Source organism: Aethalodelphis obliquidens, unplaced genomic scaffold, assembly GCF_003676395.1.
Source record: "Aethalodelphis obliquidens isolate GAN/ISIS:26980383/991018 unplaced genomic scaffold, ASM367639v1 scaffold21, whole genome shotgun sequence".
Classification (NCBI taxonomy): Eukaryota; Metazoa; Chordata; class Mammalia; order Artiodactyla; family Delphinidae; genus Aethalodelphis; species Aethalodelphis obliquidens.
The window spans coordinates 15332267-15350902 of record NW_020837965.1 but is presented as its reverse complement, the minus strand read 5'-3'; the positions used below and the strand labels follow the sequence as shown (position 1 = coordinate 15350902).

Sequence of the window (18636 nt, the reverse complement as noted above, 5' to 3'; positions counted from 1 at the left end):
CCAGCGATGGCATCGTTCATCGCCGTAACACCTAACATAAACCTGACTCTCTTTTACAAGATGAGAATAACAAATCTTTTCTGTATATTTTTTACATTTTTATCATTAAAATTTCCAAATACCGCAAAAGTAAGGAGTATAATCAACTATCATCCATGTACTATCACCCAGCTTCAGTAACATCAACACTTACCGTACCCCGAAGGAGCAAATCTTATTACTTTTGCCTCTAGTGAGCTGTGCAAAAGGTCTTATTGTGGGTGTAGTTTACAGGTGCACATTCTTCCCTTTGGAATCTGCCAGTGCGAGGTCTGTGTGCGGTGTACTGTAAAATAAATAGATGGAGTTTTGAAATTTCTAACAGCTTGTGGGAAAGAGAATCCAAGCCTAAAAGATTCTTTATGTCATGCAAACAAGGAAAGACCCAAGCACAAAATATTTCAAGAACTTTATTCTTTACAAATTATACATACATGTATACGTAACTTCTGAATACCTAGCACAATCTAATCACAGAGCCAATCAGTGAAAAACAGAGACGACAAAGAGCCCCACCAAGTATGCAAGTGACCTTGGAAAAGAGGGCAAAAAAGCGATAAGGAAAGGTTGAAAGCAAAAAGGCAAGGTGGGAATCCTGAGGACTCTTGAGAAGCTGAAATACAGAAAACAGAATCACCAGAGTGGAACTGGAAGATCTGGGAGTTATTTTCACAGTGACTCATCAGAAATCGCTTAGGACAGCAGATGCTTACGGGAACTCATGTTAGAAATTCTGCAGGATGTTGGTGTTGTTTTTAACTTACCTGGTTTTTCAGTTGGAAGAGGCTGAGAAGTTTGCCAAAACCGTCGTTGATGCGGGAGAGAAAACGTCAGAGTTCAAGGCCAAAGGCTACTTGGCCCTGGGGCTTACGTACAGTCTGCAGGCCACTGACGGTGAGCGAAGTCCCCGCCCACGGGAGCTGGGGAGCCACCAAGTCTGCACTGCAGGACCGGCCCATCCCCTGTCTCAGGAGGGCACATGGCCGGTTCCTCGTTTGCCGTCCTGTGGGGACCTGCCACCGCTGTCCTCTTTGCTTGGACCGGTCGGAGAATGGGAGGGAAGAAATGCAGGCCCTGTGCCCCGGCTCCCAGGCCCTCTTCACAGGTGCACTGTGCTGGTGGTGCCCAGCTGGCAGCTGTAGGGATCTGTCCTGAGGAGTGAGGTGAGCAGGGCCCTGAGAGAGAATTCACCCCACCCGGCCTTCACCTGACTCTGCCCCAGCGCTTGGCCTGAGCTCTCCCCATGTGGAGGGATGTTGGGTCTTAGGCTAGGAATGTAGAAGCATTCAGGGCCACCTCCTCCAGAAAGCATCCCTTGATTTATCAGTACCTGCCCCTTCTCCATTTGCACTTTTTTTTTAAAAAAAAACAACTCTTTTTTATTTATTTATGTTTTGGCCACTCCGCGCAGCATGTGGGATCTTAGTTCCCCAGCCAGGGATCGAGCCCATGCCCCCTGCAGTGGGAGCGCGGTGTCTTAACCACTGGACCGCCAGGGAAGTCCCCATTTGCACATTTTAATTCACAGATACGTACACGTGTAGTATAGTGGCTCACAGCACATGCAGTGACATTACACGTTTGGGATGTATTTGCTGTTTTGGTGGATGGGCTTCCGGCTAAAAAAAAAAATCTTAATTATGTTTTCTATACTTAACGAGTTTTCAATTATATGTTTGCAGAAAGGGTAAATTGGTAAATTGTTTTTCTGAACTTTCTATTATTCCTTTTACATTTTGTTGTTAAATGTAACACAAATACCAAAAAAAATCTCAAAAATGATTGTCCAACTCAGTGAATTAGTATAAGGGAAAGTATTCTTATAAGCAGCACCCTGCTTAGGAGATAGAACCTAGCCAGCTACCTGGGAGCCCTTTACGTGCCCCTCCCAATCACAAGCCCCCTTAAGAGAAGACACTACCCTGACTTTTATGGTATTCATTTTCTTTTGCTTTCTTTGTAATTCTGCTATAGTTTATTTTACATGTTACCCCAAATCTTTCTTTCCTCTGCCCTAAAATATCAAAGACCCTGGAGAAGTTTTGCATATCAACTAATTTTCAATCATAGATTTTTTGGCTAATTTTTCATATATACTGGCAATACCCAGAACATTTTTTTAACTATAGTAGGCTTTCAGTGAAGGGTAAATTTCATAGCATATGTTTATCCATATAACTTCTTAGTTGAGACTCTACACCTAATTAACCCTGTAATTTTGGGAGAGTCACGTGACCCTGCTGGGTCTCATCTGTATCCAGGGTTCCCTTGGGACAGCTCTCTGGGTGCCTCTAGCTCATTCACTGTTGTTCTAAGTTAGTCATGGCTTACAGCTACAGCCAGCTCTGGGCAGCCTTCCACCATCCTCAGCGCGATGTCAGGATGGGATCTGCCATGTTGGATTTGTTAGATAAGGACCATCTCCAGGTGCAGCCATCAACAGGTTCCTCTAGGAGTTTTTCTGTTGTCCCCGTAAAAAGTACCTTTTTAGTTTCTACAAGACTCTAAGGTGGCATTTCTCACATGCTGTTTACAGGGGAAGCGTTGAGCTGATTTTCCAGTATCAGTGTTGGGTTTGCCCTGTCTGTCCCTGGTGTTCACATCAAGGCATTAAAGGTCCTAGCCATTGCCTCCGTGAATTAAACTGGCCTTCCATGGCATCAGGCTAGTGTCCTTGGTTTTCGGTGCCAGAAGGAACTCTGAAGGCCGTCAAATCCACCCACTGGGGCTTGAATCTCTTCTCTTCCATTCTGGCAGAGCCATTCTTCACCCGTGAATTACATGCCTGCCCTTGAGAATGTTTTCCTCTCTGGAGTTCCCAGCTGGTCTTTTGAAGACAGGCTGCTATCCTGGGGCTACCAAGAGTGACCAGCCAACTCTCACTCTCGCCTTGGCATGGTTCCACAGTTATGCCCAACAAGTGCAAGGGCCTCAGGCTGACACGGCCTTCGTTTCCCATCCTCGACAGTGCCTGGGACAGGACTGGGCACATAAGCTCCCAGAATTTGTTGCTCTTAATCCAGTCAAATGTTTAGTTTTTGTGATGAGTTTTCTATTTGTCAGAAACTCCCTGATCTCCCATGCCACTGACTAATCGAACCCTTTTCTTAGCTTCTTTGCGAGGGATGCAGGAGGTCCTACAGAGAAAGGCGCTTCTTGCATTTCAGAGGTGAGTGGGAGTTCATCTTTTCACTCGGCTGTACATAATGACACCAAAGTATGATAAGTATAAAAAGAAGAGATATTTATAAAGATTATGTAAACAGTGTTTTACCCCTGGGAGTCTTTCCTCCCGAGTACCGAACAGACAGTATAAAACTTGCTGCATCACTTGTTGCCATGTAAATCTGCATCCTTGATATGTTTATTCATTCGGGCACATTTTATTCATTCCTAATAAAGCGATTTCAGCTCTAAGAGAGGTACTTTTTTTATGTCTAGGGAGATGATTCCTTTTATTAAAGACATTTTTTATCATCTAGAAAAAGCATCATTCTTTGCAACCTTTTTTTTTTTAACATGTCAATCTGCAGATTTTTATATTACGAAATGAAAAGGCCAGATTTTAGGGCAGTCTCTGAAATACTTATAAGACAGTCAGGCCAGCAGGTCCCAGGCCTCTCCATCCCCTCCATGCTCCATAATACCTTGTGCTTATCTCCATCACTGTACCTTTCATGAAATTAGGAGAAGGCCTTATAATTAGAGACTGCTTGCATGTCACAGTGGCCTTTCACACCCCTTACTTGATCCTCACCCCACACCAATAAGGTAGATGGAACAAGTCGTGTGTTCACTGCAGGTGAGGGACCAAGATGCAGGGATGAAGAGCCGAGATCCTGTAGCTATTGAGGTCAGGAAGGTCAAGGTCTCTGACGCTGACTGGCTTCTCTGGTACCTACTACACCACACTTCCCTCATTTTGTTCTTACTGCAGGCATAATAAATCACTAACATGAATCACTGTCTGAAAGTATAGCCCCATGATGTCCAATCTAGAATTGGTATTGATCCTGTCAGCTTAAATATACCTGAGTTACTTGATTTCTTGGAATTCTATTAGAAACTTAGTTACTTAACCAAAAGTTTTACGAGGACCTCTCAATACCTAATAACCGTTGTTAGATTTCTTTCCTTAGAACTAGGGCTGCCTGTAGGTTTGTCACAGTGTACATGCTCCTTTTTATCACGAAATCATTAGCACTTGGTTTCAGTTAGTCTGAAACACTTTCATCTCTTTTCTTTCCATTTCCTAGCAGGCGTGCCCATAGCTCCTTCACGCTGCCAGTCCCAGACTGGTTAATGACAGAAGGTACCAACTGACAGCAGCAAACAGACCTCCTATCTCTGTGCTAAGTTTTTGTTGATATCCTTCAGCACGGAGTGTGGAAAGCATTTCCATTTCAAATGATTTGGAGTTTTAAATTTTCCAGTCCTAGTTTGTAAAACCCACACATGGATGCCTAAGAAAGTGGTCATTACATCTGTTTCGCTGTTTCACTTTCCTTAAATCAGCTCATCTTACTGGCTCTCTAAAAACAGCCATGGTGGTGGTCTGCCTTGAGCCGCAGAATTCATAACTTCATGTTATATAACAGCTGTTCCATTGGCCTGAATTTCTTTTTGTTCCTCTTTTGCTTAGTTTCTAATTCAAAGGGATTTTTAAAATATTAGTTCATATGGGAATAAAGCGGAATAAAATCCTACTAACCTACGTGATTCTATTGGGGAAGGCTAACCTAAATTTGTATTTATGTGTATTTAAGGGTATTTTTCAAAGTAATAAAAATATTTGGTTTCAAGTACACATGAACTAGGACTATCCTAGTGTACTGTACAAAAGTCTATAAGGGAAAGATTTTAAGTAAATAAGAAGGATTTGTATTACTTCTTACATGTAAATGAGTATTTAAAAATCACTTGGATGAGAAATATTTTCTTACTATATATTTTAAATCTTCTCCCCACAATTCTGTTAATACTATTGTTTAGCAAATTTTGTTTAAAAAGAAAACGGTGTATCTCAAAAAGTGGTGAGGTTGCAGATATAGCGTGTGAAAATTAACTCAATTATGACTGGGGTCAGAATTCAAAAAGGTTTGCTCTCTCCTGGATTCAGAGAGGTGATTTTTGAAGACATCCCAGTTGCATGATTGCATCTTAATGTTGAGACCCTCAGCTGTTCATACACTCATAAGCTGAGCCCAAGAGGCTGAACCAATTCATATGTCCTGTACAAAATTATAGTGAAGAAAAACTGTTGTTTGCAAAGCTTTCTAAGATGCTGTATTGATCTCAGTGGTGGCTCCTGGGGGCTCTCACATCCTACAGAGAAAAGCCAGGCTGGAAACAGTCGAGCGCATGTCTCAGTGACTTGCCCCCCCAGCATGCAGGAATCCGGGCTGCGTGGTGTCACTGGTGTTTATCACTCAGTGTGGTAGAAGGGACACAGTCTCACAATCTCACTTTTATTTTCCTCTCCCACTCCTAGCTTGAATTTAAGTTTGAATGTGGTATGTTTTGTGGGTATGGAGTGACCAGCCAGCCCGGTTTGTTGGGAACTGAGCAGTTTCCCAGAATATGGGACTTTCAGTGCAAACACCAGGAAAATACAGGACAAACCAGGACAAGTGGGTCATCCTATGTGTGTAAGTAATGGGAGGTCCCTGAGTAATAGATTTAACCAGGTTTGCACTTTTCTTTCTTAACATAATGATACACTAATCCCATGTCTACTGTAATCAGGATTGAAGGGGACTTCAAGGAGAATTGGCTAAATAAGGCAGCAGGGTGATACGGTGGAGAGACCAGGCCTCGGAATTTTCACTTCTGGCTTTACCTCTTTTGCTTGATGTTCTCGAACAAGATGCTTAATAGTAGATGCTTCATAAATTGTAGTTATTATTGTTACAAGGGGTACATGTCTTAATGGACCAGGGTCAAAATTGATCAGCTGTCTCTGTATTCTTGGTTCAGCTCCAGAGGATGTTGGAGCCAGAGTTCAGGAGAATGATGGGGTGGACCTCAGGGCGGTCTAAGTTTTAGCCAGGTGATCTGGGAGGCCCATCACATGCACTCCAGTAGCAGTCTGGCATACCCTTCTCAGGGCACTGCTCGTACTGCACTGTAATGATCATTTAGGTCTCCCCCTCTGTGGTGTTGGGGGGAACTCCTCAAGGAAAGGCACTTGTATTATTCATCTCCAAGCTCCCTAAAAGTTAACACAGGGCCTGGCATCACAGTAGGTACTGCATAATGTGGATGGATGGGTGAGTGGATGGATGGATGGGTGGGTGGATGGATGGATGGATGGGTGGATGGATGGATGGATGGATGGATGTTTGGATGGATGCATAGATGGATGGGTGGGTGGATGGTTGGATGTATGGATGGAGAGATGAAGGGGTAAATGGATGGATGGGTAGATGGGTGGATAGATGGGTGCCCTCAGTGGGCCAGTGTCTTGCAATTCTTTCTTTTCCTATGGAATAAAAATGGAATTAATGAGTATGGAGGTGCTTTGACAAGGGAAGCACTTTGTGAGCACCCCTGTAGTGACATTTTTTAGGTCTCTGATTTTCTCTTAGCAGCCTCACCAGGTGCTCACAGCATGGGAATGGGATTCATAGCGCTGCTCTAAATTCACGTACAGAGTCCAGCAAGCTTACAGTTTTCAAGATCACTAATGTCCTTCCTCTCACCTGCATTGCTTGATGATTTCTGTCAAGCACATTTTCTGTGGGCATACAAATGTGGTGTTGTCACAGGAAGCCTAGCTGCCGAAGTTGTCCCGCGCAACTGGAGCACGTTTTCAGGACTCTACCTGAGATGAACATCTTGCACTTTTTCTAGTTTTTTTGAGCATCTCCATGTTTCCTCTTTTCTTTCATAGGCTAAAGTGGCCAGTTTAACGTATTAGCCAAATTATTGAAATAAGGTTTTTTTTAAATGTGTGTGCTTAAGTTGTGCCTCATTAGAAATTTGGCTGTTGGATATTCATTATTAGCCAAGTTGACGATTCTTCCGATGTTGTCCTAATGTACCCCAGTGATGCCAAGATTTCTAGCACTTCTGTTTGTTTCTTAGTGCTGTGGCTACCAGTTAATAATCAGTTGAAGAGGCTAAGGTAGGGCCTTTGGTCAGAACTATTCTTATCCACACCCTGAGTTCACCAGACCATTGTCAGCTTTTCACTTGGTTGGTGTTGGGTAGAAACAACCGTGATTTGATTTAACTTCATTTGTAAAAACTCTAGACTGTGCTGAGAAAATTATAGCTCTGTGGAATTCTTTTTGAGGGTTGTAGAAAGCTGGTTTAATTGTGAAAGAAGATGAGATAAAATAAATAATGCTAAATTCAAAGTCTCTTCATAATCCATTTTGTATTCATTTTCCCTGAATAACTGGGAGAGACAGAAACCATGACATTCCAATCTCACTTTTTATGAACACCAAAGAAAAATATTCTTTGATGTATAAATTCATGGAAAAACCAATGCCTGTCAAGTAATAAAAACTGGGGCATGCTGAGTAGGCCTCTGCTAGAAATAAGACATCTCAAAGGGCAACACAGGCAAATCCTCCGCCTCAGCCTCTTAGACTAAAGTGAGAAGAGTCCTAAGACAGTGTCTGGAGGCAAACTTACTAGTGAAGATTCCCCAGGGATGGGAGTTTTGCTCTTAAGGTTAAAAAAAGGACAGAGAACATCCCCCACCCCCTAGTTCCCCCCAGTTGCTTGTGGTAAGATACAGTTGACTTCCACATAAAAGCAAGAATGACGTGTCTGCCATCCAGTAGGAGGTCAGCATAGCCTCTTCCCATTGGTGTCAAAAGCCAGTTGATAGACTAAGTCTGGTGTCTGGCCACAAAGTCTTACATGTCTTGGTTGCATGTAATTAGTTAAACTGCATGGAACTTAGTAGAAGCTTCAAAAGACTGAATGAATATCCTCCATTTCTCTCTATAGTTCATCAAAAAACCAAAACCTCATTTTACAAGCAAAGCCGGGCCTTTGATTTTCATATGGTTTCTCTGAAATCCAGAAATTTGGATAAAGTAGTGTTAAGACCAAGCGAAAACTTAACCAAAGCAGCTGTCGCCTTGCCAAGTATGCTCACAGCCTCACCGTGTCCCAGCGTGACACGTGGACCTCTCCTGCTCAGCCCAAGGGAGGCGTCTGCTGGGGAGGTCAGACCTCGGGGCCTGTGGCTTCTTCAGCCCCAGGCTCCTTCTCAAAGTCAAGCCCATTGCCTGCCATTTCAGATGCTAAACAAAACAGAGACATGCTCCTGTGTCATTCCCATGTACAGTGGCAAGAGGAAACATGCATGCCATTTGTTCGAGGACAGAGGAGAAGAGTTTAAATGAAACATTAAATAGTTAAATTAAATATGGGGCCTTGGTAACATAATTAATAAGAACCTACTGTATAGCACAGGGAACTCTACTCGATACTCCGTAATGACCTATATGAGAAAAGAATGTAAAAAAGAGTAGACATATGGATAACTGATTCACTTTTCTGTACAGCAGAAACTAACACATTGTAAATCAACTATACTCCAATGAAAATTAATTTAAAAAAATATGGGGCCTTGGTATAAATAAAAATACAAATGGGAGTACTTGTTTGACATGGAAAGTAACAATGGCCTCTCTTATGTACTAATAGCTGCAAATGCTTTTTCAGGGCCCACAGCCTGTCACCTACGGATCACCAAGCAGCTTTCTACCTGGCTCTGCAGCTTGCCATCTCCAGACAGGTCAGTTCTCCAATGTTCCCACACTTGGTGCCTGTTCCATCTTGATACAGTTTGAGGGAGTAGCTGACCTGCTTTCCTTCACCTGAGGCTGACCTGGAGCCAGGGACTCTCCTCAGAGGCCGCTGCCTCCTCACAGCGAAGACCCTGGTGTTTCGGTCAATTGGAGCACCAGCTGTGAAGACACAAGGCAGGCAGGCTCTGCTTTTGGAGATTAAATCTGCAAATCTGGAGGGCCCCACCTGGGGTCAGATGGCAACAGGGGATGCAGCACATGATGTAGACCCTGACGGAGGAGTCCTCAGACAGCCTTTGTCCCTTGCTAACAGAGCCCAGTGGTGAGCTGCATGGTGGGGATTTAGTCACTGGTGAGGCCTGGTCGTCATAAGGGTATCAGTGATTGACAGGAAGATGCCAGCGAGTGTAGACAAAAGAGACCAGTTCCTTTCAAATATGTAGAAGATATGAACAATTACACACAGTGTCTCCTCGAAATAGGAGACTCGACAGTATTCTCCTTGCTGGAGGTGCAAGCTTTGTTGGCCTTCATCTTCCCAGCGGTAGCTTCCAGAAGCTGCCTTTGCCATTCTCATACCCTCCCGTTCCCTCCCAGCTGTTCAGGAGACTCCGGCCCCATGTCTGCCTGCCCACCACGTGCAAGACACTGGTGGTAACCCCAGCACAATCCTAAGTGCTGACTGGAGGGTGAATCGAAGGTCAGTTCCCCAGACATGCCATTCCCCTGGCAGGCCTGGGCTGTCCACATGTATCTGACTTCCCGGAGGCCAGGGAATGCTGCCAAGAAGTGGCTCCCCTTGGCGACCTGGGGACCAAGGAAACCAAGAGAGCTCACCTGGCACGGTGTGGCTCACAGCTGGCCTGACCACAAGCTGCTGCAGAGACAGCTGTGGGCGGGTGACCGCCCATCCAGTCTCTCTCCTCCTCCAGGAGCTCCGCTCGCCTCCTCCTTGAAGCCCCCTTCCCATAGCAGCCCGTTCCTCTGCTTCCTCTTGCCCAGCTCTCTTGTTCAGTATCTTTCTCACTAGACCTTAGGTTCCCTGAGGGCAGGAACCCACATCTGTCATCATTGCTTTGCGCTGGCAGCGGGGACACTGCCTGGCACGTGGTAGGCCCTCACTAATACTCATTGAATGAAGGAACCAGCTTCGAATTCCTTCAAGTCCGCCCAGCCCTTAAGGACCTCACTTTGCACCCTGTATCAGTTTTTTCCTGATTACACTAGTCATCCCTAAAAACGGATATCATGAGTGTACCTGCCTTTTGACCCTCCCAGAATACCTGTGCTGTTTACACAGCAGCCTGTGCCCCTGGGGAGGGGCGCAGTAGATGGAGCCTTCTGGGTTCACTTCGTGAAGTGACGTGTAGGGCCGGATGATCTCTTCCTGCTGTGATAGCTGGGATTCTACGGCTCAAAACAGAAAGCCTCTGTAACCAGCATTTTTAACTTACATGCATCAAAAATGGTATTTCGGAGAGGAAAACGAATAGATTTGGTAAAGACAGAAGTCACGGTTTCCTACTAAGGAGCGATGTTACTGAGGGTTTGGGAAGAAGCAGGAGAGCTGAGAAGAGGTCCAGCCAGGGCCCGGAGTTGGAGGGGAGACAGAAAGGAGTCCCTGGGGTGACCGTGTAAGAATGCTTCAGTCTTGAGCCTGTTTTGAAATCCAGCTTCAGGTTCTAATCCTCCCTAGGTACTGTTAAACCTGCATAGAATCTCGGGTGTTCAGATACCCGTTATGTATGCATTTTATCCACCCTTGTGCTTGGGTGATTTTGAAGAAAGTCTTGAAGAGCTGTTGGATTTTGAAGGTTAAGGTTGTATCTGATCCTACTTAAATTTGGACACACCTGCTGTGTATGTGGCATTGCAGTTTGTTTCTTGGGTGGAGTTCCTTTGGATTGTAGTTTGGAAAGGTGTGGGGTTGGTTAATTTGTTTGCATAGTTCCTTGATGTCTAACGGAGATGCAGGACAAAGGGACTTGAAAAGAATCACAGGTGTCTGATCCTTTGGAAAGCTCTGTTTAAGGTTCTGAAACTTATCAAGCAGTTTAATTTCAGTACTACTTAAAAAATCAGAACAGTTCAGCTAAGTCAGTTTCATTCCAATAAAAACTGCTGGGAATTTGTTATGTGTCTCCATTTAGAGTGAAATTATCTTGGGCATAATCGAAAGTAAATCAGTTTTGTGGAAAAAGAGACAGATTATTTAGGGAGAAGTAAACGATTTGGTATTGGCAGTTATACTGAGAAACAGAGTCTCTTGTATCACTTCATTAGTCATACTGTTGCTTGAAGGGGGCCTCTGTTTTCGTGTTTGTGGTTAATATCCTGGGGCTGCCGTGAAGATGGCTTAAAATCTGAGTGTGGCAAATGGTGAAACAACTCCTGATATATACAGAGAATCAGATACTGAAATGGTGGCTCTATGTGTGTGTGTGTGTGTGGTGTGTGTGTGTGTGTGTGTGTTTACAAATTCTTTCTGGTTTTGTTTTAAACCAGATACCAGAGGCTCTGGGGTATGTCCGCCAAGCTCTTCAACTTCAAGGCGATGATGCCAACTCCCTGCACCTCCTTGCCCTCCTGTTGTCAGCACAAAAGCATTACCATGATGCTCTGAATATCATTGACATGGCCCTGAGTGAATATCCAGAAAATTTTATGTAAGTGATACTAGACTTGCTTTTCCTTATACAGAAGGTATTGAATTTACTTCTCCCAATCTATCTAAGTCCTTCATGCACTTCCTGGTGGTAAATAGTACAGAATCCCCTTTACTCTTGTTTTTTCATGATATTTAGAAACAAACATAGTCTTCAGGTCAACCTGAGTTGAAATACTTTATCCATTCTTTCCCATTGTGTACCTTTGAGACATACAAGATGATTTTAAATGCATTGTGGATGAACATTTTTATTTTAATAGCTATGCATTTTAAAATGTACATTAGAGAAAATACAGCTGCCTATCAAAGTGTGATTTCATAGAAACTATTGCTCAGAGGGAGACTAAGAATTTTTAAATGAGTTGTTTTAAAGTGAATTTAAAGGGAAATATTAATATACATGGATATGGCAAAAGCTATGTTGAACAAACTCCAATGACTGAAATTTGGGGAACATTGCTTTGTAGCTTGTTTGTCCCACGTTACATAAAGGACTCCCATTACTTCCAGGTGATTACTATATTTTAGGTAACTTTGATCTGGATACCTGACCTCTTTGTGTCTTAGGTTTATTCTCTAGGAAATGGAATTCCTTAAATCAATCAGCAGTGTTTGTTCGTAACCTAATTGTCATTACACACTGCCATGTGCTGGAATTGTCTGCTTCTTCACCTCTTCCCTCTGAATCCCTGAATCCAGGCCTGTTGATTAGGCTTTGTTGAGAAGGACATTGTCTTTTGGGCTACTCATTTTATCCTCAGTGGAGTAGCTTAGTAACCAGTACACAGTGGCCAGAAACAGTAAACAGTCCCGCAGGCTGGCAGGTTCTCATTGTCTAAGTGGCAGGGTCAGCAGTGGGCGGGGGCGGCCTGGGGCAGGGGGAGAAGGGAAGGCAGGCTCTCTCCACTTCCAGAAATAATGCAAATTTTAAGTGGACCCGCCTTGGCTTTATTTCTCTGCCTCATCACCTCACTGTGGTTTTAATCAGTGCGTTTCAGCAAACTCCGCTCAGAAAATCGGTTCACACGTTTCCATTACAAACATTTCTTTGTCTTCAAGTGAAAAGGGCACTTCTCTTCTCCCCATCGAGAAAATTCTCATTATAATCCAGGAAACCTCTGACTAGAGATTTCTCTTGTAGGTTCAGCTATTTATGCAGAGTGAATTAAAGAGCTTTGCCACTTGCTCACGGAGTACATCTCAAAATGCACACGGAGTGCATTTCTGGATTTTATCCAAAGCTGGTTAGCCCGTGGAACCGTCAAGTGGTTAAAGCACTTTCAAAAATACTCGGCCCTTTAGCCCTCAGTAGAGTAGAGCCTGATGCAACTGAATTCAGTTTCTCTCATCAATACTCTTATAAAGTGGCTGCCCCTGCCTCCCAAGCCCAGCACCTTCATTGGATGTTTGTTAGATGTTAGACTCCAGCGTGTGGCCCTTGCGTAGACAGCCTGGGGTGTCATCTGAGAGGAGAGGAGGCTTATTAAACTAACAGCCACACTGCACGGTAAGCAGTAAACAGTGGTGGCTAATATGGTAATGCCTCCAAGTGACAGCAGCTGACAGCCTTTTCAAGTAGTAGAAGTAAGGAACAGCAGTAGAGGTATTTGAGGAATGCGAGCCTGTTATTTTAATGTTAAGCTGTAAGCTCAAAAAAGCAAAGCATATGGCAGCAGGGCTGAGAGCCTCTGATGACTTGCTTGCTTTTTAAATATTTGTATTTCTTCCTTTGTGATGGGAAACTTCTTCCTCCCAAGAATACTTTATTAAAAGTTGGGGCCAGATATAGTCAGTGGATCCCATGGTTTCTTCCCAACCTGGCTGAAACATTTCAACACCAACCTAAATGAGATTACGTGGGCACCTGTCCCAACTGCCATGTAGCATTATCCGTATGTTTGTGACAAGCTTGTCTCCAGAGAGCTGCAGACTTTCGGAAGCCTGGGATGTCCTCGTGTCTCTCGTGTCCCAGCAGCCACAACCTACCACAGACTGAGTATGTAGTGGATGTTCCCTCGGCCCCTTCCCTCTGCTAGGGTCAGGCCTGTCCGACTGTTGAACCAAGAAGTGATTTCACTAGCCTCTTAGCCTGATGCAGAGAATTACAGAGCTTTTTGGTCTCCATTAAACGTATTCAAGATACTTAGCCACCATCTTTTATCACTTCATGGTGACAGTAAGGACGGGTAACCCTGGAGAAACCAGGGGCTCCCCCAGGGGCAGTGAGCTGTCCTGGTCAGTGCATTGAAGGCATTCATACGTGGTGATCACTCAGTAATTGAGAGGCATTCATATTAATAGTATTACTACTGATACAGTGTCTTCAAATGTAATATTTTAGAATCCTTTAAAATGATTAAATATTGAGTAGAAGCAAAAGACTATTTATTAAATCTATTCAAAATAATAATACAACTAACCTATGTATACCCACTTCTTAACTTAAGAAAAAGAACATTAATGTTGCCTGTGAATTTCCTGTGCACTCCTGCTGTCCTCTTCCCTGACCTCTCCCTGCACGGGTTAACCACCATCCTGAATTCTAAAAAAATTTTTAATGATCTCCTTACACCACTCGCTTTCATTGCTTAACATTGTGTTTCTGAGGGTCATCCTTCTTGCATACAACAGCAATTTATTCATTTATACTGACAAATAGTACTTTATTGTATAAATATACCACGATTTCTTTTTCTAGTTTACCGTAAGCGGATATGTGGGTTGTTTTCAGTTTTCAGCTGTTACACGAACGATGCTGCTGTAAATATCCTTGCACAGTCCTCCTGGTGCCCATGTGCAAGTATTTCGTCAGGTAGACACCTAGGAGCGGAACTGTTGAGTCATAGGGTGCGTGTATCTTCAGTTTTACCAAATAATTCCAAACTGTTCTCCATAGCGGTTGTGTCCGTTTACATCTCCAGCAGCAGTGCCCACGGGCCCACGCAACTCCAGACACCAACACTTGGTGCCCTCAGACTTGTTGGCTGCTGGTTGATGGTATTACACTGGGAGTTTAAGCTGCATGTCCTCATTATTAATGAGGTTGAACACCTTGTTCATGTGTTCATTGGTCGTTTAGCTTTTCTCTTTTATGAGGCACATGTAGAAGTCTTTCTTCTTTTCTAATCTGGTTGTCCATTTCATACTAATTTGTAAGATTTCTTTATGTTATGATTAAAAATGCTTTTGTTGGTTATATGCATTGTAAAAAGCTTCTCCCAATCTGTGTCTTGTCTTTCCTTTCTCTTAATGATATCTTTGGATGAACAGAAGTTCTTAATTTTAAAGTATAGTTGAATGTATCAATCATATCCATGGGTAGTACTTCTCTGTCTAGTTTAAGAGACCTTTCCTAAGTTATCTTCTCAAGCTCTCTCATGTTATCTTTCATCCTTGAGGCTAGGAGTCCATCTGGAATTGACTGTTTTATGTATGTGAGGTGTAAGGGATCCAGGGTAATTTTTTCCCATGTGGATACCCAATTGTCCAGCCACATGTATTGAAAAGATTCCTTTTGCGGTTTCTCCCCAGGGCCACTTTTGTCTTAAACCAAACGTCCATCTGTGTGAGGAGTTGTCTGTGAGCTTTCCACTTGGTTCCATGGGTTCAGGGTGCCCACCTCTGTGTGATTGCCTCTCTATCGTCATCCTTTTTTTTTTGTTTGTTGTGGTTTTGGGTTTTTTTGCGGTACGCGGGCCTCTCACTGTTGTGGCCTCTCCCATTGCGGAGCACAGGCTCCGGACTCGCAGGCTCTGTGGCCATGGCTCACGGGCCCAGCCGCTCCGCGGCATGTGGGATCTTCCCGGACCGGGGCACGAACCCGCGTCCCCTGCATCGGCAGGCGGACTCTCAACCACTGCGCCACCAGGGAAGCCCCTCTATCGTCATTCTTACAACTTTATTATACATGAGGTCAGTCCACCCCTGTAACTTGCTCCTCAGGGATATCCTGGCTGCCCTCAGGCCTTTGAGCCTCCATATAAATTTTCAAATTGGTTTTTTCACGTTCCACCGAAAAAAATCTGTTGAGATTTTGATTGGAATTACATTTAATCTAATAGCTTAGTTTGGGGAAAATTAGATATCTCTAATTATTTAGGCCTTTAGAAAATACTTTTTAAATGAAGCTTTATAATTTTCTTTATAAAGATTTTGTTGATGTTTACTAGGTTTATTCCTAGTTACCTGAAAAAAATTCCATGCTTTTCTATTTAAACCTCTATTAAGAGTTTAGGGAAATTTCCTTCTTCCAAGAAGGCTTGCTAAGAGTTTTTTTTTTCATCATGAATTGATATTGAATTTTATCAAATGTTTTTTCAGTATTTATTGAGATGATTATATGATTTTACTCCTTTAATCTGTGAATGTTATATTAATTGATATTTTTAAATGTTAAATTAACCTTGCATTCTTGGAATAAGCCCAACATCATCATGATCTATTCGTTTTTTAATGGATTCAGTTTACTAGTTTTTTTAAAGAACATTTACATTTATGTTCATGTGTGAACTAGCTTGTAATTTTCCTTTCTCATTATATCCTTGTCAGGTTTTGGCATCAAGGTTAGGCCGGCCTCATAAAATGAGTTGGACTAGCTCTTTTTTGTGTGTTTTGGAATCTTTGTGTAAGATGTGAATTATCTGTTCCTAGAATAATAAGTTTGGGTAGAATTTGGCTGTAAAACCATCTGGGACTGGTCTTTTTTTCCATGGAAGGACTTCTGATGCTTTTTAAAAATGATTATAGTATATTCAGGTTTTTCTACTTCTTATTTTATTAAGCTATGTTTGATATACTATATATATTTTAAGAATTTGCCCATTTAATCTAAGTTCTAAATTTTATTGCCATAGAGTAGTTTATAATGTTTTTAAACTATTTATTGTCATACAGCATCTGTGGTTAGGTCTTTTTCTTTCCTCATTGCTGTTTAATGTGCCTTTTTTTTTTTCTTGAACAGTCTCGCCAGAAAACTGTCTGAAACATTGATCTTTTCAAAGAACCTTTAGTTTTTTTTATCATCTCAACCGTATATTTACTTTCTCTTTTATGAATTTCTGTCCTTATTTCTATTATTTCTTTTCTCCTATTTTCTTAGAGTTTGTTCTGTTTTGTTTTAGTTGGTTTTCCTTCTTAATTTTTTAAGTTGGATGTTTAGTTCTTTAGTATTGTGCCTTTCTTATTTTCTGACATAAGCATTTAAGATAAAATATTCCGCTATGTACTCCTTTAACTATAAACCACAAGTTTCAATATGTGAAATATTTGTTATTGTTTCATTCTAAATATTTTTAAATTTCCAGTATTATTTTTTGATGAATTAATTATTTTAGAACTGTATTTTATAATTTAAAAATATATGGGTTTTTTTTAACTTATCTTTTGTCAATGGGTTTTTAACTTCATTGAACTGTGTTCAGAGACTATAATCAATATAAGTTTGAAATTTGTTGAGACTTGTTTTATGGCCCAGCATGTGGTCACTACTTATAAATATTTCATGTGTGCTTAAAAAGAATGTTTCCTGCATTTGGGGGTAATTTTTTGTATATTTTATTACGTTGAGCTATCAACTGTGCTTTTCAGATCTTTTTTTTCTTATTGATTTTTTTTTTTCTACTTAATCTATCAGTTTTTGAGCAGAGGTATATTGAAACTACCTCTGATTGGTAGATTGTCCTGTTTTACCACATAGTTGAAGCAATTTTTTTTTCTTCTTTTTTTTTTTGCGGTACGCAGGCCTCTCTTAAAATGCACCTTTTAAAAGCTGTGCTATTAGGTGCATTTAAATTTAGAATTGCTATGTCTTCCTAGTAAATTCAACCTTTTATCAATATGTAAGTAGTTGCATAATTCATTTTGCCTGAAAGTCTATTTTGTATGATGGACACATACCTGCACACACAAATGTATATGTGTACATATACATGTATACACACATACTGTGTGTGTGTGTGTGTGCTTAGAATATCTTTTTCCATTCTTTGAACTTTTTATATTCTTATATTTTACATGCACTCTTGTATTCATTAAATATAGCTGTTTTGTTTTTTTGTTCCAGATAGGCTGACAGTCTATCTGGAACATTTAGTTCATTTCCATTTATTATAAATAGTGACATATTTGTATTAGTGTCTCCCACTTCATTTGTGTTTTCTATTTGTCCTGCTCTTTTTTCATATCTTATCCTCTCCTTTCCTACCTTCTTTTAAATAATTATGTTTTTATTACATATTTTTCCTTTACTAATTTGTAAGAGAAACGTTCTATTTTGGTTGTTTTAGAAATTTTAGTGAGGGTCTGTTGTTGGCAAACTTTCTCAACCTGTGTCTAAAATTGTATTTGGCCTTTCTCTCAAAAGAGATTTTCAAACTAGATCTATGATTCCAAGCTCACATTTCCTCACAGCACAGTGATCTTGCTCCTTTTGTCGTTGTTGAGAAGTCAACCGTTGGTTTAATTTTAGTTCATTTTAATGTCATCTGCCTTTTCTCTCTGGCTGCTTTCATTGCCATTCTTGCTGATGCTTGGCATTTTCACTGTGATACAGCTAAGAGTAGGTCCTGCTGGGGACTTTTTAAAACTGTGGATTGGTCTTGTTTGTATTGTTTATCATTTCTAGAAAATTCTCAGCCATCATTTCTTCCAGTATGTCTTCTCCTATAGCTGGCATATCACTGGATCTTGCTTTTGTTGTTTAGTCTGATAAGTTCTGCCTTTTGTGTCAAGTGTTTGGTCCATTCACATTTAATATAATTAATGATGGTTGAATGTACGTCTGCCATTTCTGTATGTATCTTGTCTCTTTTGTTCCTCTAATACTGCCTTTTTCTTCTGTTGAAAACTTGTTTTTTTAAACCCTTTAACTATTAAATGCCTAAACAAAAGGATGAAACATTAGTATTTGCTGATTATGTATTAAATGTCTCTAACACACTGTAAGTTTTTTCCAAAATAAAATTTAACAAAGTACACATTTTTATATTGAACAGTGTTCACAGATTCTGATAGATTCGCTTTCTCTTGTACTTGGTATAAGAGCCTCAATCGTTCTTCTTTTAAAATAGAGCTTTGCAAAAATTTCCTAATTGATTACTGTATTTTACTTAGTAATTTTCCTCACTGGCCCAAGAATGTAGAAGTAGATGCCGGGTG

The 18636-nt window shown here is 41.5% G+C and overlaps 1 protein-coding gene across 11 annotated transcripts in view; it reads left to right on the top strand.

Moving 5' to 3' along the window:
* The window catches only part of TTC7B (tetratricopeptide repeat domain 7B), a 237889-nt gene that overhangs the window by 140386 nt on the left and 78867 nt on the right, over window positions 1–18636 (top strand). For all 11 annotated transcript variants that reach the window (XM_027120327.1, XM_027120321.1, XM_027120324.1 and 8 more), the window contains 4 exons: window positions 816–933; window positions 3151–3208; window positions 8728–8800; window positions 11319–11479. In XM_027120327.1, the coding sequence (XP_026976128.1) occupies window positions 816–933; window positions 3151–3208; window positions 8728–8800; window positions 11319–11479 (410 nt within the window). The remainder of the gene's footprint in view (window positions 1–815; window positions 934–3150; window positions 3209–8727; window positions 8801–11318; window positions 11480–18636) is intronic.